The sequence below is a fragment of the Trichomycterus rosablanca genome, chromosome 15 (genome assembly GCF_030014385.1).
Source record: "Trichomycterus rosablanca isolate fTriRos1 chromosome 15, fTriRos1.hap1, whole genome shotgun sequence".
Classification (NCBI taxonomy): Eukaryota; Metazoa; Chordata; class Actinopteri; order Siluriformes; family Trichomycteridae; genus Trichomycterus; species Trichomycterus rosablanca.
The window spans coordinates 29,904,622-29,927,679 of record NC_086002.1 but is presented as its reverse complement, the minus strand read 5'-3'; the positions used below and the strand labels follow the sequence as shown (position 1 = coordinate 29,927,679).

Below are 23,058 nucleotides of genomic sequence, written 5' to 3'. Positions count from 1 at the left end.
TCAAAATGATCATGTATCATGAATAAATAAACCCAACTCATTTACACTTAATTTATGTGCTTACTTATCTTGCTCCTGAGGACGCACTGCTGGGCAATTTCACATAGTCCCTTCCCCAACACACTCTACATTAAATTCCTTAGGCATATTTACCTTGTACCTACATTAACTTTGCAAAAGTCAATAACAAGTCAATTAATAATAAATAAATTATCTGGACAGGTGCAAATGAAAAAAAAAAAACTAATTTCTTAAAGCTAATATCCAGATTGTGCAGCTAGACAAACTGGGAGTGACTCAATCAGGTCCTGGTAGGTTGTTACAGGTATCTGGAGCCGTGCTGACTGCAGTGCATACCACAGCAGCTGGAGGGTGCATAGGACGTAGCCGATGTTGCCCTCTTGCATCAATGGCAAACTTATTCAGTTTAAAATACTGCCACCCTCGACCCCAAATCGCCCCTTTTACCCATGAGAGCAATGAGGGATATGTGTGCAGACAGCCTATAACACACCTTATATACCCACCAAGCTGAGCTACACGCTGTCGACATCGAAAGTAAGAAATGGTCATTAAAATGTGACTTTACTGTGTATATACAGTTTTTGACATGGTTAAAGGAGAGAGGATATTATATACTCTGTGCTGTCAGTTAAACTACTGGTAAGTTTACATCTGCAGATTGGAAGTCAAGATGACTGATAGACGGAGAGAGAGAGAGAGAGAGAGAGAGAGAGAGAAGGAGGGGGACTGGTGTCAAACCATGTACTGTGTTTTTAGTTTTAGCTGTTTTAATTTCTTATGCTAGGAAATACTTCAGTTTGGTTATTTTACCTGCACCTACAGGGAAGCTTAGAGTTTGTTTGTTTGTTTGTTTTATTCATTTTATAGCTGTTATGTTACTCAGAGTAGGACAGTGTGGTTATGTTCTGTTGATTTATTTGGTGCCATCCAGTTTGGTACTAAAGAGCACAACAATTTTAGCATGTGTGACTGTTTTTTAATGGCTCTTTGGTAAATAAAAACCTTTATTCCTTCCACTGACTTATGGCTTTAGCAAAATGCCCCATTATTGGTCCCACATAGCCCTAGGTACAAGGTGGAACCATAACTACATCAGCTGCAATGATTAGACCTCAGACATTAGTTTGCTCTTGATTATTGAAGTGAGATCTAAAGTGCTCTCTGAGACCTTCAGAAAGAAGGTTGTAAATGCATATGAGTCTGGGAAGAAGTTTAAAAAGCTCTCAAAACAATTAGAAATCAGTCATTCCACTGTATATTTTGTATAATATTTTGTTTTTGAAAAAGTAACATGTACATGCCCTGATATAATAAAATACTGAGTAACTGGGAAAATAACAAAATTAAAAGAGCTGTTTATTCAATATACTGCAACGTTTTTTTTTTATGTACAATAGTGTATGTAGCAATCTGCCAAGTTTAGTTCTTCACCTTTTTCATTTATAAAGTGTACAAGCAAACTAATCAAAGAAAATTTAAATTTGAATTTAAAAAGAAAGCAGAATGTTTTCCTCGATCAGGTTTTTGTTATTGTGTCTTTTGAAGACATGAAGCCTGAAAAATTCAATGTTGTGAGGAACATGGAGAACAAAAAGCTTTATTTATTTATACATGCAAACAGCTTTTTTTTGTCATAAAACAAAAAAGCACCTATACAAGCTTACTAATTCAGATCTATTCTTTTTGGATAACTAGATGGCATATACACTCAGTATAACTTTAGATCTACAACCCCAAATCAGAAAAACACATGGGTGAGAGATTACTTTGGCAAACCTTTTCAAGCTCTACAATACAGAGTTACATGCACAAATGCCACTTAAAACTTTACTGTGCAAAAAAGAAGCCTTATGTTAACCGTGTCCAGAAGCGGCATCAACTTCTCTGGGCTCTGAGGCATCTAGGATGGACCATCACACAGTGTATTGTGGTCAGATGAATCAGCATTCCAGGTCTTTTTGGGAAAAATGGACGCAGTGTGCTCTGGACCAAAGATGAAAAGGACCATCCAGACTATTAACAGTAACAAGCCCAAAAGCCAGGGTCTGTCATGGTATGGGGCTGTGTCAGTGCCCTTGGCAAAGGTCATTTACACTTCTGTGATGGCAGCATTAATGCAGAATCCAGAGGGTGCTTCTGAACTCTCGTTGGCGCCCCAGATGGCGCTTCTGCTCTCAAGTTGGCGCGCCCAATGGCGCTTCTACTCTCAAGTCAGCACCTCCAGAGGGTGCTTCTGAACTCACGTTGGTGCCCCCCGACGGCACTTCTGAACTCTCGTCAGCACCCCTAGATGGTGCTCCTGGCTCCTCGTCAGCGCCCCACGACGGCGCTTCTGTTTCCTCGTTGGTGCCCACTGATGGCACTTCTGTTTCCGTGTTGGTGCTCCCTGACGGCGCTCCTGTTCCCGAGTTGGCGCCCCCTGATGGTGCTCCTGTTAAGTCAGCACTCCCAGAGCGTGCTTCTGAACTCTCACTGACGGGTTTTCCGTCAGCAGCCTGTGTTCTGACGCTTTTGCCATGCCTGCCTCAAGACTTCCTCAATGACTTCAAATTTGCCCCGCAGGGCCCAGGACCTCCTTGTTTTTGTTTTGTTTTTCTTAAAGGCACTCCAGGAGTAGTGCCTTTGGGGAGGGGGGGGGGCAGCTTTTGTGCGGACTTTGGGAACTATTTTGGCTAGGTTTGGCTCTGGTCTCTGGTCTCTGGTCTCTGGTCTTTCACTTCAGGTTAACTCATGTTTCTAAGTCATGTTTCTAGCTATTGTTCCTAGTCTGTTCCTAGCTCCAGGTTGTTCCCAAGCTCCAGGTTTCTAGCTTCTGTTCCTAGCTCCAGGTTGTTCCCAAGCTCCAGGTTTCTAGCTTCTTTTCCTAGCTCCAGGTTGTTCCCAAGCTCCAGGTTTCTAGCTTCTTTTCCTAGCTCCAGGTTGTTCCCAAGCTCCAGGTTTCTAGCTTCTGTTCCTATCTCCAGGTTGTTCCCAAGCTCCAGGTTTCTAGCTTCTGTTCCTAGCTCCAGGTTGTTCCTAAGCTCCAGGTTTCTAGCTTCTGTTCCTAGCTCCAGGTTGTTCCCAAGCTCCAGGTTTCTAGCTTCTTTTCCTAGCTCCAGGTTGTTCCCAAGCTCCAGGTTTCTAGCTTCTTTTCCTAGCTCCAGGTTGTTCCCAAGCTCCAGGTTTCTAGCTTCTGTTCCTATCTCCAGGTTGTTCCCAAGCTCCAGGTTTCTAGCTTCTGTTCCTAGCTCCAGGTTGTTCCTAAGCTCCAGGTTTCTAGCTTCTGTTCCTAGCTCCAGGTTGTTCCTAAGCTCCAGGTTTCTAGCTTCGGTTCCCAGCTCCAGGTTGTTCCTAGCTCCAGGTTGTTCCTAGCTCCAGGTTGTTCCTTGCTCCAGGTTATTACTAGCTCTTGTGTTTAGTTCTCGTTACAAGCTATGTTACTAGCTCTTGTGTTTAGTTCTTGTTACTAGCTATGTTACTAGCTCTTGTGTTTAGCTCTCGTTACAAGCTATGTTACTAGCTCTTGTGTTTAGTTCTTGTTCCTAGCTATGTTACTAGCTCTTGTGTTTAGTTCTTGTTACTAGCTATGTTACTAGCTCTTGTGTTTAGCTCTCATTACAAGCTATGTTACTAGCTCTTGTGTTTAGCTCTCGTTACTAGCTATGTTACTAGCTCTTGTGATTACCTTTTGTTACAAATAAATTCTTAGTTTGTCTGCATCTCTGCATGTGTCTGCCTCTCCTTGTCTCACCTCTTGACCCTGCGTGACACTAACAGTGTTATTGTTTGTGTAATAGTGGTACAAATTTTTCTTACCTGTTGGTTTGTTATTTTGCTGCATTCAGCTGCTGATCTGAAGCTGTTAAATATCTGGTGGTTACCTTGTTACTAATACGTCCCTCTGACTGGATGCAGGAATGTTTGGAGGAAATCATTTTGCTTTATCGCTCCAGACTAAAATATTAAAAGTCTTAAATGTTTTTCTTTTGTTAATATGATCTCCCTGTTAAACCGTTTATAAATACATTTATTATTTGGTATGTTGTTTACTGTTTATACTCTATAAATATCATTGTTGAACTGTTTTTTTGCATCATGTCTAGGGTGGTTGCTTCTTCCTGTTTGGTATTAAATTAGGTGTATCCCTCTGCTAGCTGCTGTTCTTTAGGGTATTGATAACAATACAAATTAAATCTTATTAAAGATTTGTTTATTAAAGGTTAACCTGCTGACGCTGTTCAGCAGCTGAAGTCTTGTATCAAGCAAGAATAAATAAACATTTAGTGTCAACAATTAGTGTCTTCAGTTCTTAAACAATTAAAAAGTCACATTAACAGGAAAGCTGCTGGAACACAGGGGGTAACATGTCATTGTTGCTGGATTGAATCAGGGTAGCAATTGAACTGAACAAGAGTTTTTTGGAAAGTAAACCAAGAACTGCTCTCTTAAGCAGAAAGAGTATTATTGCCTGTATGTTCTTTCATACAAAATTCAGTTCAAAAGGTCTGGATAAGTAAACTGATGTATTGTTTTATTTTTTCTCATTTCAGAAATGAAGTGTGTTTGTTTCATGATTCTGTTCTTCCATCATGCTTTCTCAGGTAAAGTAAGAATTAAAGCTGCTGTGGGTTCCCCATTCAATCCACTGTGTAAAATATAGCAAATACAGAGAACATAGAATTTAATAAACAAGAAATAACAAACAACAGATCCATGTTTTTATCACATTTTACACATACGACATTAGTCTATACTACAGGGCAGAGCATTGAAGACAAATGCTCTACAGTCTTGACAAAATGGTTTAGTGTGCCATTTACAAAAGAGGAATCGACATTTTCGGTGCTGTGATTATCTTGTGTACATGAAAGTAATTGTGGGCTGATGCACTAAAAAGAATCAAAACCTTACAACAACATTAGTATAATGTTTAGCACCACTCTGATCTCTGAGCTTTCCTTATATAGTCTGGAATAAGCTGTGGCGTGGGGGGTTGTAGTCTGTTTGGGACTACAGCAAGTCAATTTACCCTCCTGCCACAAGTGGGAGCGGATGAAGGTTATCGCACCATTATATTAATAAGTAACCAATAACTGAATTAGAAGATGGGATATAAATCAAGCCACTGAGTGAACTGACTGTGATGAAAAGACATTCATGTTTGTTTTTATATTTTTTCTCTCTGCAGAAACTTTTCGGTTGGTTGGTCCAGATGTTCCTCTATATGCAGTTACTGGTTCTGATCTTGTTCTGCCTTGTTTGATTGAACCCAAAACCAGTGCAGTGGACATGAGAGTGGAGTGGTTCAGGCCAGACACAAAAAACTCACTAGTACATCTTTATACAGATCACACAGTAATTAATTTAGGGCAAATTCCATCTTACAAAGGGAGAACAGCTTTATCTGATGAGAAGCTGGAGAAAGGAGACGCCTCACTGCTGTTAGCTAATGTTCAAGTTTCTGATGAGGGGAAATACAAATGTTACATTGTCGCTGAAACCTGGTATGATGATTTCACTGTTCAAGTAAAAGTTGAAGGTATAGTAGCTGATTTATGATTAATATTGTTACATTTAAAAAAAGTATTTGGACACATTATCATAAGCTTGTTGGACAGAGGTGTTACTAGGATATTATCCTGATGTGGGCATTTGAATTGTTTGGGTGGACAACAACAAAAATATTGCATATTTTAATGCATTAATTAAAAAATTAGAAGGGGTGTCCCAATACTTGTCCATATAGTGTATTTGTGTTTATGAAAGAGGAAATACTGATACTTGATGTGTAACTTGATTTACAGCTGTTGGAACAGAGCCACTGATAACTCTGGAGAGCTTTGATCATTCAGGAGGATTCAGTCTATTGTGTGAATCTAAAAACTGGAGGCCTGAGCCAGAGGTTCTGTGGCTGGGTGATGAGGGAATCAACCTGAGTGGTGGAGTAACAGAAACACACAGAGACGGAGAATTCTTTAGTGTTCAACAACGTATCACTGTACTCAACGGTGACGCAGGCAGGTTCTACTGCAGAGTCCAACAGAGACATCACATGAAGGAGACTGAGTTGATCATCTCTAGTAAGTAGTGATTGAACTGTAGGAGCCTGTGAAGTTTGCTGTGATGATGACAGCAATACATACAGTACAGTGTCATTAAAATTGTCCTTGTCCTGATTTCTTGTGTTTAGACATTTCTGTCACTGTCACTTATTTAACCAATTAAACGCATTAAATTATTAACTAGGTTTGGTTACATATGTACAATGCCATTTTTTTAGATTCTGGGACTCTAAGAACCACAGCGTCAAACATGAAGGTGGACGTGTGAGGGTGTGTGAACAGTTAACTGCTGCAGGATCCAGAACAGGGGTGGGCAAACTTTTTGGCCGAAGGGCCACAATGGGTTTTAAAATTTTACAGAAGGGCCGGGCGATAGACTTTAACAAAGGTCGGGGTCGGTAGTGTTTGGAGTGTGCAAACTAGTGGAATTAACTGGCTTTAAAGTAGTTAATTTAGGCTTTAAAGTAGTGCTGTGCGATATGACTAAAAAACTCATATCTCTTAAAGTACAATGGCAGGCCACTGCCCGTATTTTACCTTATATTGTTTATGTTCTCTTAAAAATACAAAATACTGTAGTTCTGATACATTCTGACAGAATTACAGTGTCTATTTTTGTGATGCATTTGCATTTTGACATTAAACAAACCAACAAAATCTCACTATCACATTTATGCTGTCGGTTTTACTTCAAATAAATGAGCATAAAAAAATCACAATATTTGATAAAGCTTTGCTATCACTGCAAAATGAAAGCGCACAGTAAACAGCAGAACTGCAACCCAGATCAATCACACAGCAGCAGAAAATCATAACCTCTGCGTACCTGATCCGTGTGTTAATCCATCAGGGATACAATCCACTTTTTTTCTTCTTGGCAACCATCTTGAATGTTTCAAAAATATATAAGATTCATACCCAATTGTTTTTATCCACTAATGAAAACGGTCTTTAGATTGTTTATTCTCTCGGCTTTCACAGTAAAAAGCTGATTCGTTCACTAAGCTGTCACTTATCCAACAACCAATGAACAGAGATTGAAATTGCACCCAGTATCTGAATTCGGAAGCTCTGATTGGTTTATAGAACTGTTTATCAAGGCATGACCTCGGAATCTGTTTAACAAATAAACTGTTTAATTAAGTTGTATGAGCACCACACCGTAATGAAAGAGTGAACAAAACGAATGAATCTTTACCGTAGATAAGAGCTCAGCTCCCTGATTTGATTCCAATGAATAATCCATTTGAAAAGAGTCGTCTCTGACTCGTTGACTCAGTGATTCAGTTTGCAAGCGGAGAACTTTGTACATTCTTAGCGGGCTGATCATTATGTGGCCAACGGGCCGTAGTTTGCCCACCACTGGTCTAGAACTTACCATTAATGGAGGAACAGTGAATTATTTTCATCAATCCCTGATTTGCAGATAAAGTGCAATGTAATCATGGATTATATTTAGTTTATCATTTTTTTAAATATATAAGAATGTATTATTAAAAGCAATTTTTATGTTAAAAGTTTTGTTTTCTTGAAATAAATTTCCTCCAATTAAAAGTTTTATTTCTTCATGTTTTACCAGGGGTGCCAATAATTTTGGAGCTGACTGTATTTATATTTTATTTCTTTGTTTTGTGTTTCAGATCAGATTTTCTCAGCATGGAAAACTGCTGTTATCTGTGTTTCAGTTGGAAGTTTGATCATGATCATAGGAATTGGGTTTGTAGTTTTCATGAGTTGGAAAGGTGAGAATCATCCTGAATTGTACATTTAAATGTTTTATTGTTTCATGCTACTTTTATGCTGTTCATGTTAGAAAACTTCTTCACTTCAGCCAGCAGGGCGCATTCACATGAGAAGCAGCAAAACCACCACTATGTCTGTCTCGTTGTTTCCTATGGAGTGTGGCGGTGCTGTGCACTTTTGCCGCATTGAGTCCAAAACTCTTATAACATTTTATACGTTTTTAAAGAAAAAAGATCCATAATGTTCTGCCTAATCACATTGTTACAGTTTAATTAAACCAAATATTTTTTGTTTTTGTTTTTTTTACATAAAAATGTTTTACTGTTTTTTTTTTTCTTATTATTTTAGTTAAAAGATGGAGAAAGGAGTACGCTGAGAAAGGTGAATTCAGAAAATTTGTTTTATTTTGGAAGTTAATGTTTGTGAACCTGATACATGAGCTGTCAGTTCAGCTACTTTTACATTAGATTGTAACAAAACATTCAAAACAAAGACAACAGGTTAGAGAACACAGAATAAGAATCAGAAGCAAACAAAAGAAACCTAGAAAAATGATTATTAATACAGTGGTGCTTGAAAGTTTGTGAACCCTTTAGAATTTTCTATATTTCTGCATTATAAAACAGAGGAGTATGTTCAGTGACAGACTGCTGTCACTGAGCTGCTCCACAGACAGATTAAAAAGATCATTCGTCCCCAGAGCCATTAGGCTCTATAACTCCAGCATTCGTGGACAATGGGTGATCACTAAGGACTGAGCGTATATACATGTATATATGTGTACTTAAGTATATTCATACACATGCATATGTATGCTAATGTACGTATAGGTATGGCTATATTGGCCCAATCCAATGTGCAATACTTGTCACTTATCACTTTATATTTAATATTTAATCTATATTTAATCTGGACCGTGTACTGTATACTTGGAACTGCACCTTCCTGCACTTTTAATTCCATTCGGTTATGTTATTTTGTTTATTACACTCAATCCATTCTCATCATTAGTAACTGCTCTGTAGCTATGCGATACATGTAAAAATCAGGTTACATTCAATCTGTCAAAAGTGTTTGTACTTTCTAGAATTATATTGTTGTAATTTGTTTTCTTTATAGTGTGTATTTGATTTGATTTAATGTACAATGCTACTGGGACTAATTTCCTTCGGGATCAATAAAGTATCTATCTATCTATCTATCTTATCCTATCTTATCCTATCTTATCCTATCTTATCCATCTAATCTAACCATGACATTATCAGATTTTCACACAAGTCCTAAAAGTAGATAAAGAGAACCCAGTTAAACAAATGAGACAAAAATATTGTACTTGGTCATTTATTTATTGAGGAAAATGATCCAATATTACATATTTGTGAGTGGCAAAAGTATGTGAACCTTTGCTTTCAGTATCTGGTGTCACCCCCCTTTGCAGCAATAACTGCAACTAAACGTGTCCAGTAACTGTTGATCAGTCCTGCTTGGAGGAATTTTAGCCCATTCCTCCGTACAGAACAGCTTCAACTCTGGGATGTTGGTGGGTTTCCTCACATTAACTGCTCGCTTCAGGTCCTTCCACAACATTTCGATTTTATTAAGGTCAGGACTTTGACTTGGCCATTCCAAAACATTAACTTTATTCTTCTTTAACCATTCTTTGTAGAACGACTTGTGTGCTTAGGGTCATTGTCTTGCTGCATGACCCACCTTCTCTTGAGATTCAGTTTATGGACAGATGTCCTGACATTTTCCTTAAGAATTCTCTGATATAATTTAGAATTCAGAGCCGTCCTGGCCCAGATGCAGCAAAACAGGCCCAAACCACGATACTACCACCACCATGTTTTACAGATGGGATAGGGTTCTTATGCTGGAATGCAGTGTTTTCCTTTCTCCAAACATAACGCTTTTCATTTAAACCAAAAAGTTCTATTTTGGTCTCATCCGTCCACAAAACATTCTTCCAATAGCCTTCTGGCTTGTCCACGTGATCTGTAGCAAACTGCAGACGAGCAGCAATATTCTTTTTGGAGAGCAGTGGCTTTCTCCTTGCAACCCTGCCATGCACACCATTGTTGTTCAGTGTTCTCCTGATGGTGAACTCATGAACATTAACATTAGCCAATGTGAGAGAGGCCTTCAGTTGCCTAGAAGTTACCCTGGGGTCCTTTGTGACCTTGTACACAATCTGTCTGACTGTGGATTGGTGGAGTCCAAACTCTTTAGAGATGGTTTTGTAACCTTTTCCAGCCTGATGAGCATCAACAACTCTTTTTCTGAGGTCCTCAGAAATCTCCTTTGTTCGTGCCATGATACACTTCCACAAACATGTTGTGAAGAGCAGACTTTGATAGATCCCTGTCCTTTAAATAAAACAGGGTGCCCATTCACACCTGATTATCATCCCATTGATTGAAAACACCTGACTCTAATTTCACCTTCAAATTAACTGCGAATCCTAGAGGTTCACATACTTTTGCCACTCACAAATATGTAATATTGGATCATTTTCCTCAATAAATAAATGACCAAGTACAATATTTTTGTCTCATTTGTTTAACTGGGTTCTCTTTATCTACTTTTAGGACTTGTGTGAAAATCTGATTATGTTTTAGGTCATATTTATGCAGAAATATAGAAAATTCTAAAGGGTTCACAAACTTTCAAGCACCACTGTGTATGTTAACAATATGGAATATATACACAACCCCAAATCAGAAAAAGTTGGGACAGCATGGAGATTTACAGAGTCTTACATTTACTTTGAATTTAATTTGATGTCAGACAGGATGAACCTTCATTTATTACTTCATTTATTAATAAACATCCATTCCTGCATTTCAGGCCTGCAACAACACATTTCAAAAAAAGTTCTGTTTGGCTTGTTTGGTCACAAATCTCTGTATCGTCAGAGGTGAACTAACAGAATAAAAAGCAGGCCGGTCTAGTGCACTATCCCTAGTGAAAAAAAAGTGTACTTAAATGTACTTAAAATATACTAAGATTTGTCTAAGTATACAATAAATAAACTGGCAAATGTCTGTACTTATTTCAAACATGTTAAAAATATATTAATGTCATACTTTGAGAAGTAAACTTTTATCATACTATATCATATATACAAAAAGTACACTTTTAATAAATACATTACCATGAAGTATACTTTTAGTTACATTTAAGTTTAATTTAATTTAATATACTTCTCTTCAAATACAAATTTATCAGTTTATTTATTTATGAGCACTGTAATGACATATGTAGTAATACCAACCTTATATAATTATACTATTAATAAATACATTACATTTTTAGCATTTAGCAGATGCTTTAATCCAAAGCGACTTACACAATGAGTGGAACATGATGAGCAATTGAGGGTTAAGGGCCTTGCTCAAGGACCCAACAGTGGCAACTTGGTGGTGGCGGGGCTTGAACCGGCAACCTTCTGGTTACTAGTCCAGTACCTTAACCACTGAGCTATCGCTGGCCAATTACCATGAAGTATACTTGTAGTTAAAATTAACTTTCATTAAATTTAATATACAACTCAAATACTTGTTTTCATAATATATGTTTGGTATATTTCTGCAAAAAATGTTAAACAATTTGTACTTTTTAACATCAAGTTACTTGGTAAAACGTTAATAGTATTTTTGTTATTTTAAAAATATTTCATTATTCTTTAATTTTAGTATGGAAAATAAATTAATCATATCAAAGAACATATTCAGGTACTTTTTAATACTATGTTATGTGTTTTTACTTTGCATGTAATTAATGGATTTCACATGATGCTGTGATTATACTTGCAAAGAATTCACTACATAAAAATGTATTGTGTACTTGAATGAACGAGTTAAAATTTACATTCCAAGTGTATTTTAAAGTGACCAGAACAATAAAGCGTTAAATCCATAAGGTAGTATTACAACTTAGTTTATAGCGCTCCGGTGGCGCAGCGGTATAACACACTAACACTTAAGAACTGTCATGTGAAAGTTAGGGGTTCGAATCCCGCGTCTGCCAGAAGTTCGAACACCACCTCAAGATATAAAGAAATAACGATACCTGTTTCAGCTTTTTTTTTTTTTGTTTCAGATACAAAAAAAAATTATTAGATTGTTTCAGATACAATTCAGCTTTTTCTGAACTACAAAGAAGTGTTAGAATGTTTTTGCTCTAAAATAAATATATTTAAACTCTATTTTTAATGTACTCTAAGTGCACTTGAAATACTGATTAAATGTGCTTCAACTTCATTTTAAGTGTATGTGAAACAGAATTAAATACACATGCAGTAGCATACTTAAGTTGAATTAAATATACTTAAAATTGTCTCAATTTAGTACAGTTTAGTACACTTAATACAATTAAAGTTGAGTTTTTGTATTATTTTTGTACAACTAAAGTATATTAAGTACAAAAATAGTTGTTCCATTTTAGCACTCTTTAAGTGTATTGATCATTAGTTTGACAATAATACACTTTAGTGCACTTTAGCATATTGAAGATTAGTATACTTAAGTATACTTTTTTTTCACCAGGGATTACTGGGAGGATTTCTATTAAAAAAAAGCTGAAGCTTGTTTCTTCTGGTTTTTCTTGGAAATAATAAAAACATGTTTAATGTTTAATTTATATAGTGATTTTCCCAAATGCAAGGACATTTATCATAGTTGGAACATACCAATGAATATTTAACAAATGGTTTTATGGAAAAAATAGTTTTTAAAAAGCTCTGGCATTACAAAACATTTCCCCTTTTAAAAATCATTAATCTTGACGGTTCCCCTTTATTTTTGCTCCAAAATGCTTCTCATGTGAATGCACCATAAATGCATGTGAAGGTTTGTGGGGTAGGGCTGGTGGTGGTTACACATTTTATGAGTTTTTAAAGGAAAAGGATCCATAACATTCTGCCTAATCACATTGTTACAGTTTAATTCAACCAAATTTTTGTGTTTTTTTTTTACAAGAAAATGTTTTACTGTTTTTTTTCTTATTTTAGTTAACAGATGGAGAAAGGTGAATTCAGAAAATTTGTTTTATTTTGGAAGTTAATGTTCGTGAACCTGATACATGAGCTCTCAGTTCAGCTCATTTTACTTTTACGTTAGATTGTAACAAAACATTCAAAACAAAGACAACAGGTTAGAGAAAACAGAATCAGAAGCAAACAAAAGAAACCTAGAAACATGATTATTAATATATGTTAACAATATGGAATATACAGTGGGGAAAATAAGTATTTGATACACTGCCGATTTTGCAAGTTTTCCCACCTACAAAGAATGGAGAGGCCTGTAATTTTTATCGTAGGAACACTTCAACTGTGAGAGACAGAATCTAAAGAAAAATTCCAGAAAATCACATTGTATGATTTTTAAATACTTAATTTGCATTTTCTTGCATGAAATAAGTATTTGATTTGATGAATGGAAAAACAGAACTGAATATTTGGTACAGAAACCTTTACAGAGGTCAGACGTTTCCTGTAGTTCTTGACCAAGTTTTCACACACTGCAGCAGGGATTTTGGCCCACTCCTCCATACAGATCTTCTCCAGATCTTTCAGATTTCGGGGCTGTCACTGGGCAACATTGAGTTTCAGCTTCCTCCAAAGATTTTCTATGGGGTTCAGGTCTGGAGACTGGCCACTAGGCCACTCCAGGACCTTACGGAGCCACTCCTTAGTTGCCCTGGCTGTGTGTTTCAGGTCATTGTCATGCTGGAAGACCCAGCCACGACCCATCCTCAATGCTCTTACTGAGGGAAGGAGGTTGTTGGCCAAAATCTTGCGATACATGACCCCATCCATCCTCCCTTCAATACGGTGCAGTCGTCCTGTCCCCTTTGCAGAAAAGCACCCCCAAATTATGATGTTTTCACCCCCATGCTTCACGGTTGGGATGGTGTTCTTGGGGTTGTACATATCCTTCAACATGGTGAGTGGAGTTGATACCAAAAAGCTCTATTTTGGTCTCATCTGACCACATGATCTTCTCCCATGCCTCTTCTGGATCATCCAGATGGTCATTGGCAAACTTCAAACGGGCCTGGACATGTGCTGGCATGAGCAGGGGGACCTTGCGTGCCCTGCAGGATTTTAATCCATGGCGGCGTAGTGTGTTACTAACGGTAATCTTTGAGACTGTGGTCCCAGCTCTCTTCAGGTCATTGACCAGGTCCTCCCATGTGGTTCTGGGCTGATCCCTGACCTTTCTCAGGATCATCCTTACCCCACGATGACAATCATCTTGTCTTTCTTCCATTTTCTAATAATTGTGCCAACAATTGTTGCCTTCTCACCAAGCTGCTTGCCTATTGTCCTGTAGCCCATCCCAGCCTTGTGCAGGTCTACAATTTTGTCCCTGGTGTCCTTAGACAGCTCTGTGGTCTTGGCTATGGTGAAGAGGTTGGAGTGTGATTGATTGAGTGTGTGGACAGGCATCTTTTATACAGGTAACGAGTTTAAACAGGTGCAATAAATACAGGTAATGAGTGCAGAATAGGAGGGCTTCTTTTTTTTTTTTTTTTTTTTTTTTAATTGTCTATTTTTTCCCACTTTCCCCCCCCAACTTTTATCCCCATTCTAATCGTGTCCAATTACCCTGATTGTGTCCTCTATACTGATTCGACCCTTTTGCCGCCGACTGAGGATGACACTCAACTGACTTGCGCCCCCTCCGGCACGCAATCAGTACAGACTTGCATTTTTCACCTGCACAAGCTGAGTTCATACACCGAGAGATACTGCGCACAGAGGGTCACACCCCCCTCAATGTTATTCCTCAGCCCTGTGCAGGCGCCGTCAGTCAACCAGCAGGGGCCGCAGTTGTACCAGTTATGAGGACCTATGATCCAACTCTACCTCTAAGCCCCTGAACAACAGCCAAATGTTGTTCATACTGCCGCCCAACCCAGTCGGAAAGGTAGAGCTGAGTTTCGATACGATGTATCTAGAAACCCAACTCTGGTGCGCTAGCATACTTTACCGCTGCGCCACCTGAGCGGCCCGAACAGGAGGGCTTCTTAAAGAAAAACTAACAGGTCTGTGAGAGCCAGAATTCTTGCTGGTTGGTAGGTGATCAAATACTTATTTCATGCAATAAAATGCTAATTAATTATTTAAAAATCATACAATGTGATTATCTGGATTTTTTTTTCATTCTGTTTCTCACAGTTGAAGTGTACCTACGATAAAAATTGCAGGCCTCTCCATTCTTTGTAGGTGGGAAAACTTCGGCAGTGTATCAAATACTTATTTCCCCCACTGTATATACAGCCCCAAATCAGAAAAAGTTGGGACAGCATGGAGATTTACAGAGTCTGACATTTACTTTGAATTTAATTTGATGTCAGACAGGATGAACCTGAGATATTTTATGTTTTATCTGCTCAACATCATTTAGTAACAAACATCCATTCCTGCATTTCAGGCCTGCAATAACACATTCCAAAAAAAGTTCTGTTTGGCTTGTTTGGTCACAAATCTCTGTATCAGGATAAAAAGTGCACTATTACTGGGAGGATTTCTATTCAAATAAAGCTGAAGTAGCTGTGAAACAGATACCATGACATCACTGGTTTGTTTCTTCTGGTTTTTCTTGGAAATAATAAAAACAGTATGTTTCATTTATATAGTGATTTTCCCAAACGCAAGGACATTTATCATAGTTGGAACATAACAATGAATATTTAAAAAATGGTTTTATGGAAAACTGATATTTTTACATCAGGTTGTAACTAGAGATGCATGAGTATCGATACTAGTATCGGGTATCGGCCCGATACCGCGCTCATTAACTCGTACTCGTACTCGCAAACGAGGCTCCGATACTAAACATCCGATACCTTGTGCCTAGTGCACAATTACCACAGAGCGGGAGCCGACTCAGAGTCGTTTACGATTTACCGAGGTGAACCACGAATGTACAATAGAATCGACTCAGATGGGATCGGACTGTATTATCTTTTTAAAGTAAATATTTCAATCAGCAGAATCGCATCGCATGTATGATGTGCACAACATAAATTACGTGTGTTTATTAATGAACGTTTACGTTAGCTTGTCAGAAGCTTTCTCAATGATGTCTGGGCGGTGTTTTTGTTTTCTTTTTTCTCTTTACAAGTGATGGCAACCCAAGCAACTGTTCCACTGCACTATTTTACACTAAAAACTACACTATTCCATAATGCTCCAGATTGCATCATTCTAAATAGGTATCGGTATCGGCGAGTACAAAAATACATGTACTTGTACTCGTACTCGGTTGGGAAAAAATTGGATTGATGCATCCCTAGTTGTAACAAAACATTCCAAAAAAATAGAACAGAGAATAACAACATATAATTACTGTTTATCTAGATATCAGAGTTAAAAACAGCACTTATACATCTGTTTAACTCTTCTCCAGCTGCTTCAACATGTACTTTCCATTTTGTTCTTTAGTTCCGTTCTGTTTTCCTACAATCTTTTGTGTTTGGCTTTTTGGTCACTGCATTACTGCAGAGGTGAACTAACTGGATAAAAAAATTGTCTGCACTGTTCACACTACTGGGAGGATTTCTATTAAAATGAGGCTGAAGTAGCTGTGAAACAGATACCAGGACATCATTGGCTGTTTTTTAATATAGCGCCTTTTCCAAGCTAAAGAACACTTTACAATGGTTGGAACATACAAATAAATATTTAAAAACACAAGCCTTTATATGTAGATAATGACTTTTTTTTTAGTCTTTCATTTAAAAAAAATTTAAATTAAAGAATCGTTAATCTTTGTGCTCTGGAGCTTGTGTTCCACGCCCCCCTCTCCGGGAGCACACTGTCTCCTGCCACACCCCTGTTCCTGATTGGTGCATTTGAACTAATTGGTCTCAGCTGCCCTCTATTTAAGAGGTTAGCAGGAGACAGACACTGGGAACTGTTGAACTATTTTGGCTAGGTTTGGCTCTGTATGGCTGAGGTCTCTCGTCTCTCGTCTCTCGTCTCTCGTCTCTCTTCTCTCTTCTCTCTTCTCTCTTCAGGTTAAGTCATGTTTCCAAGTCATGTTTCCAAGTCATGTTTCCAAGTCATGTTTCCAAGTCATGTTTCCAAGTCATGTTTCCAAGTCATGTTTCCTAGCTATTGTTCCTAGTCATGTTCCTAGCTATTGTTCCTAGTCATGTTCCTAGCTATTGTTCCTAGCCATGTTCCTAGCTTTAGTTTGTTACGACTAATCTTTTTCTCGAGAGGCCCTGAAGAAGCAGTCAGAGAATCCAGAAAGTACTCTTCAAAAACACTTTATTAAGTGTAAGGAATGATCTGTGAAAATATGTCAGAGCTAAGCAGATCGGCGTTCCTCTCTCATCTAGAAAATCACCAGCCAAGAAAAGAGAGCGTGCTTCTGGGCTCGTGGCCTTTTAAACTAAACTAGGCTCCTCCTCCTCCACTACTGGTGGAGCCAATGAAACGTGCTAAAAAGGCCCAGGCCCCCTAGGTGGGGGTCTGGAGGAACTCCGCCAAGAGATCATGGCAGACGCCATTTTGAACAAAGGGCCATGCGGCATAAATGTCGTAAAACTTGGAAAATGCCGTAAAACTTCCCATATTGAATTTATGTTTAATAATGATGTTTAATAATGATGTTATGTTCCAAAAATTCTAACAATTTCCTAGCCATGTTCCTAGCTTTAGTTCCTAGCCATGTTCCTAGCTTTAGTTACTAGCCATGTTCCTAGCTTTAGTTACTAGCCATGTTGCTAGTTCTTTGTTACTAGCCATGTTATGCTAGCTATTATTTTTAGCTCTCGTTACTAGCTACGCTACTAGCTCTTGTGTTTAGCTCTTGTGTTTAGCCCTCGTTACTAGCTATGTTACTAGCTCTTGTGTTTAGCTCTCGTTACTAGCTACGTTACTAGCTCTTGTGTTTAGCCCTCGTTACTAGCTCTTGTGATTAGCTTTTGTTACTAATAAATTCTTAGTTTGTCTGCATCTCTGCGTGTGTGTCCGCCACTTCTGTCTTGTCCTAAGCCCCTGTGACATAATAGTTCACCCTTTTTTTTTTTTATTCTTTTTTTTTTTTTTTTAATATTTTTCCCATTTTTCTCCCCCTTTAGCGCATCCAATTGTTCAGTCTGCATCGTGCTTCCTCTCTGTCTATGCCGAACTCTGCCCTGACAGGAGATCGAAGCTAACCAACATCCCCTCCGAAACACTGGCAGCAGCCGGATGCATCTTTGCCACCCACACTGATGAGTTTGGCGCCACCTAGCGTTGCATGCGGAGAGACACACCCTAAGGGCACTCTTTCCTCATCTCTTATGTAGGTGCCTCTTAATCAGCCAGCAGAGGTCGTAATCGCATTCTGACAGAGAGAGACCCACCCCCTCCGGTCTCCAATCCCACCCCCCCCCCCCACCTGAACAACAGGCCAATCGTTGTTCATATAGCCGCCCAGCCTTCGACCGGCTGATAGCAGAGCTGGATTCGAAACGACGCACTTTCGAAATCCAGCTCTGGTTGCAGCGCGTGTTTTTACCGCTGCGCCACCTGAGCGGCTCATAGTTCCCCCTTTTAAGGACACAGCGAGATGGTTTATGTTCCAGGCTTCCCTGAATTTGGCTCCATGAGGTTCCCTCAAACATTCCCGCTTAGTAGGCCAGCACCCTATGATGGAAGTGACCCTTGGTTCGAGGGCTTCCTTCTTCAGAGCCAGCTCTACCTGCAAGACCTTCTTGACCCTCAGCCTACTGAGACACAGAAGGTGTTGTTCATGATGCCAAAGCTGAAGGGTGCTGCTCAAGAATGGGCAAGGCAGCTCTGGTCTGATAAGGGTGCTGAGCTGAACTCGGTTGAAGTCTTTGAGGGCCTCATGAGAGCCAAATTTCCAGGAAAAAAAACCTTATGTGTTTGGGATAGGGAAGTTCACTCAACCTCCCATACCCATTGGAGACGCTACACGCAGCAAAGCGCCCACTGCAGCTTATACCCGGCATCCAGTGCCCACTGGGGAGGTGGAATTTCCCCCGGGGCCCACTGCTGATGTGGTCCGGGTGCCAGTGCCCGCTACTTATGCTCGTGATCATCCCACATCCACATTAGGATCCAGTCAGGATCATTTGTTTTGTGATGCTTCTTGTAGTGACCCCAAGGGCTCCAGGGGTCTTTCTGTTTGTTCACCGGCTCCAGTTTCAGGTACTCAAGTTCGGGTGAGTCATCTGCCGGTTCCGTCTGTTTTAATGACTCCTAGTCAGTCTGAGACTTTGTGTAGTCCAGTTAATTCTGTTAGTCCGTCGATCTTGCCTGTTTCTAGTCCGTCTGCCCAGATCTGTCCTGGGTCCAAGTCAGGTTCAGTAAGTCCTAGGTTGTCTGATCATGCTTGTTTAGTCAGCCAGCCTGTCATGTCTTGTCCGTCTGTCCAAGTCCGTTATGTCTCTAAGTCAGGTTCCATGCGTTTTAGTTTGTCTAGTCCTGTTCCGTGTTCATCTGTCTCTGTCGGTTCTAGGTGTCAGTCAGCAGGTCAGGGTTTCAAAAATGGTCTGTTTGAACGTTCGGGCCCTCCTACCACCCAGACAGAGTCGAACAGTTCCAAGTCCTCTCCAGTTCTGTTTCCTGTCAAAGTTCCAAGCTTTATGTTCCAGCCTGCAGAGTTCAAGCCACAGTCTACTACAGACAATTCTCCTTCAGCTCTGCTGCTGCCGGCTCCAGGTTCCAAGCAGCTGATTCATGACACTCCTCCAGGGTTAAAGCAGCTGATTCAAGAAGCCTCTCCAGGTTCCAAGCAGCTGAGTCAAGAAATCTCTTCAGGTTCCAAACAGCTGATTCAAGAAGCTTCTCCAGGTTCCAAGCAGCAGATTCAAGAAGCTTCTCCAGGTTCCAAGCAGCTGAGTCAAGAAACCTCTTCAGGTTCCAAGCAGCTGATTCAAAACGTCCCTCCAGGGTTCAAGCAGCTGATTCAAGGCGTCCCTCCAGGGTTCAAGCAGCTGATTCAAGGCGTCCCTTCAGGGTTCAAGCAGCTCGTTCAGGATGCTTCTTCAGGGTCCAAGCAGCTGATTTCCGATGCTTCTCCAGTGTTTTCACAGCTGACTTCGGACGCCTCTCCAGTGTTTTCGCAGCTGGTTAATGATGTTTCTCCAGTGTTTTCACAGCTGACTTTGGACGCCTCTCCAGGGTCCTCACAGCTGATTCAAGGAGTTTATCTAGGGTCCTCGCAGCTGACTCCGGACGCCTCTTCTCAAGGGTCCTCGCAGCTGACTCCGGACGCCTCTTCTCAAGGGTCCTTGCAGCTGACTCCCGAAGCCTCTTTGCCAGGCTCCACGCAGCTGACTCCCGAAGCCTCTTTGCCAGGCTCCACACAGTTGACTCCCGAAGCCTCTTCGCCAGACTCCACGCAGCTGACTCCCGAAGCCTCTTCGCCAGGCTCCATGCAGCTGACTCCCGATGCCTCTTCGCCAGGGTCCACGTCTGCACTTCTAGATGGGATTCCAGTCCTCACGTTGGCGCCCCCTGACGACGTTTCTGTTTCCATGTTGGCGTCCCCTGACGACGTTTCTGTTTCCATGTTGGTGCTCCCAGATGGCGCTTCTGTTTCCTCGTTGGCGCTCCCCGATGGCGCTCCTGTTCCCGAGTTGGCGCACTCCGATGGCGCTCCTGTTCCCGAGTTGGCGCACTCCGATGGCGCTCCTGTTCCCCCTGTTCCCCGCTCCTGTAACACTTGAAGCCTCTGTGTGCTCTGGAGCTTGTGTGCCACGCCCCCCTCTCCGGGAGCACACGCTGTCTCCTGCCACACCCCTGTTCCTGATTGGTTCAAATAATCAGCTGCCCTCTATTTAAGAGGTTAGCAGGAGACAGACACTGGGAACTATTGAACTATTTTAGCTAGGTTTGGCTCTGTATGGCTGAGGTCTCTGGTCTCTCTTCAGGTTAAATCATGTTTCCAAGTCATGTTTCCGGCTATTGTTCCTAGTCATGTTCCTAGCTATTGTTCCTAGTCATGTTCCTAGCTATTGTTCTTAGTCATGTTCCTAGCTATTGTTCCTAGTCATGTTCCTAGCTATTGTTACTAGCCATGTTCCTAGCTTTAGTTACTAGCCATGTTCCTAGCTTTAGTTACTAGCCATGTTGCTAGTTCTTTGTTACTAGCCATGTTATGCTAGCTCTTATGTTTAGCTCTCGTTACTAGCTACGCTACTAGCTCTTGTGTTTAGCTCTTGTGTTTAGCCCTCGTTACTAGCTATGTTACTAGCTCTTGTGTTTAGCTCTCGTTACTAGCTACGTTACTAGCTCTTGTGTTTAGCTCTTGTGTTTAGCCCTCATTACTAGCTATGTTACTAGCTCTCGTTACTAGTTATGTTACTAGCTCTTGTGTTTAGCTCTTGTTACTAGCTATGTTACTAGCTCTTGTGATTAGCTTTTGTTACTAATAAATTCTTAGTTTGTCTGCATCTCTGCGTGTGTGTCCGCCCCTTCTGTCTTGTCCTAAGCCCCAGTGACAATCTTCTCCTTTATGTTTGTTGCAAAATGTTTTTGGGAAAATGTTCTGTTTAAACAGTGCACATGGAGATGAACTTGTGATCTGTTTATTAACTGAGTCAAAGCCCCAACCAACCACTACCTTTTTTTTTACTGTGCTGGTTATTACATATTTGTGAAAAACTTGAACACCCAGATATGTGTTCGGCTGAGTTGTATATCATTTTTATATTAATATTAAATGAAGTTAGTCAGTCCACTGACTAAATGACCTGAATGATCTTTTTTAGTGCTTGAAGTCCAAACATCCCTAAAAAAGCCTGGTGATAATCGTCTACATGGAGTTGATTTTTCTCCTGTTCAGTGGGCAGCGGTGGTGGTTGCTTTATGTAACTCAGATAAGGAGCTGGAAGAGTTTAACCTGAAGAAATACATGTCGTCAGATGAAGGGGTTCGAAGACTGCGGCCAGTGATTCAATCAACAAAAGGAGCTGTGTGAGTATTTAAATTAAAAATACTTTACTGACCACCAGTGTGATTTTGTTCTGACTCACATCACTTTGCAGTGTTTAAATAACAGTTTTATTTATTGAAGAACAAATGCTGTTTAGCCCTGCCTGACCTTGTGTGAAAAATTAACTACGGCCTGTGGGCCACATACAGCCCGTTAGGGTGTTTGATCTGGTCCGTTAAGAATTTACAAAATTCTCCGCTTGCAAACTGAATCACTGAGCCAACAAGTCAGAGATAACTCTTTTCAAATGGATTATTCATTGGAATTGAATCAGTGAGCTGAGATCTTATCTACGGTAAAGATTCATTCGTTTTGTTCACACTTTCATTTCATTATGGTGTCGTGCTCATACAACTTGAAACAGTTCATTTATTAAAGAGATTCCAGGTCATGCCTTGATAAACAGTTCTATAAACCAATCAGAGCTTCCAAAATTCAGATACTGGATGGAATTTCAATCTCTATGTTCATTGGTTGTTGGATAAGTGACAGCTTAGTGAATGAATCAGCTTTTTACCACGAAAGCCGAGAGAATAAACAATCTAAGACGGTTTTCATTAGTGGATAAAAACAATTGAGTATGAATCTTATATATACTGTAAACATTCAAGATGGTTGCCAAGAAGAAAAAAGTGGATTGTATCCCTGATGGATTAACACACGGATCAGGTACACAGAGGTTATGATTTTCTGCTGCTGTGTGATTGATCTGGGTTCTGCTGTTTACTGAGCGCTTTTATTTTGATAGCAAAGCTTTATCAAATATTGTGATTTTTTTTATGCTCATTTATTTGAAGTAAAACCGACAGCATAAATGTGATTGTGAGATTCTGCTGGTTTGTTTAATGTCAAAATGCAAATGCATCACAAAAAATAAACACTGTAATTCTGTCAGACTGTATCTGAACTACAGTATTTTGTGTTTTTAAGAGAACATAAACAATATAAGGTAAAATACGGGCAGTGGCCTGCCATTGTACTTTTAGTTTACGTTATATCATATGGTATATCGCCACTTCTCAAAAGCATATCGAGATATGAGTTTTTTAGTCATATCGCACAGCCCTAATTTAAAGCCTGATTTTGTTTCACCTTTTTTTCTTTAATACCTTGCATTTCAGTTGATTCCACTTGTTTGCACACTCCAAACACTAGGGCTTTGTTAAAGTCTATCGCCCGGCCCTTCTGTAAAATTTTAAAACCCAGTGTGGCCCTTCAGTGAAAAGGTTTGTCCACCCCTGAGTTAACCAAATTTAATTGTCACTTGGGTTCAATTTCAC

General features: G+C 39.8%; 1 protein-coding gene across 2 annotated transcripts in view; it reads left to right on the top strand.

Annotated features, from left to right (window-relative positions):
* LOC134328789 (NACHT, LRR and PYD domains-containing protein 14-like) overlaps window positions 1-23,058 on the top strand; it is a 42,964-nt gene that overhangs the window by 5,242 nt on the left and 14,664 nt on the right. Inside the window, exons 2-6 of one of the 2 annotated variants that reach the window (XR_010014753.1) lie at window positions 4,554-4,604; window positions 5,192-5,542; window positions 5,808-6,083; window positions 7,706-8,189; window positions 21,555-21,687. Coding sequence is in view for 1 of the 2 variants with exons in the window: in XM_063010018.1 (XP_062866088.1) it covers window positions 21,698-21,759 (62 nt within the window). In the remaining variant the exon portion in view is untranslated. Of the gene's footprint in view, window positions 1-4,553; window positions 4,605-5,191; window positions 5,543-5,807; window positions 6,084-7,705; window positions 8,190-21,554; window positions 21,760-23,058 lie in introns of those variants that run through there. The other variant, XM_063010018.1, reaches the window with a different exon arrangement.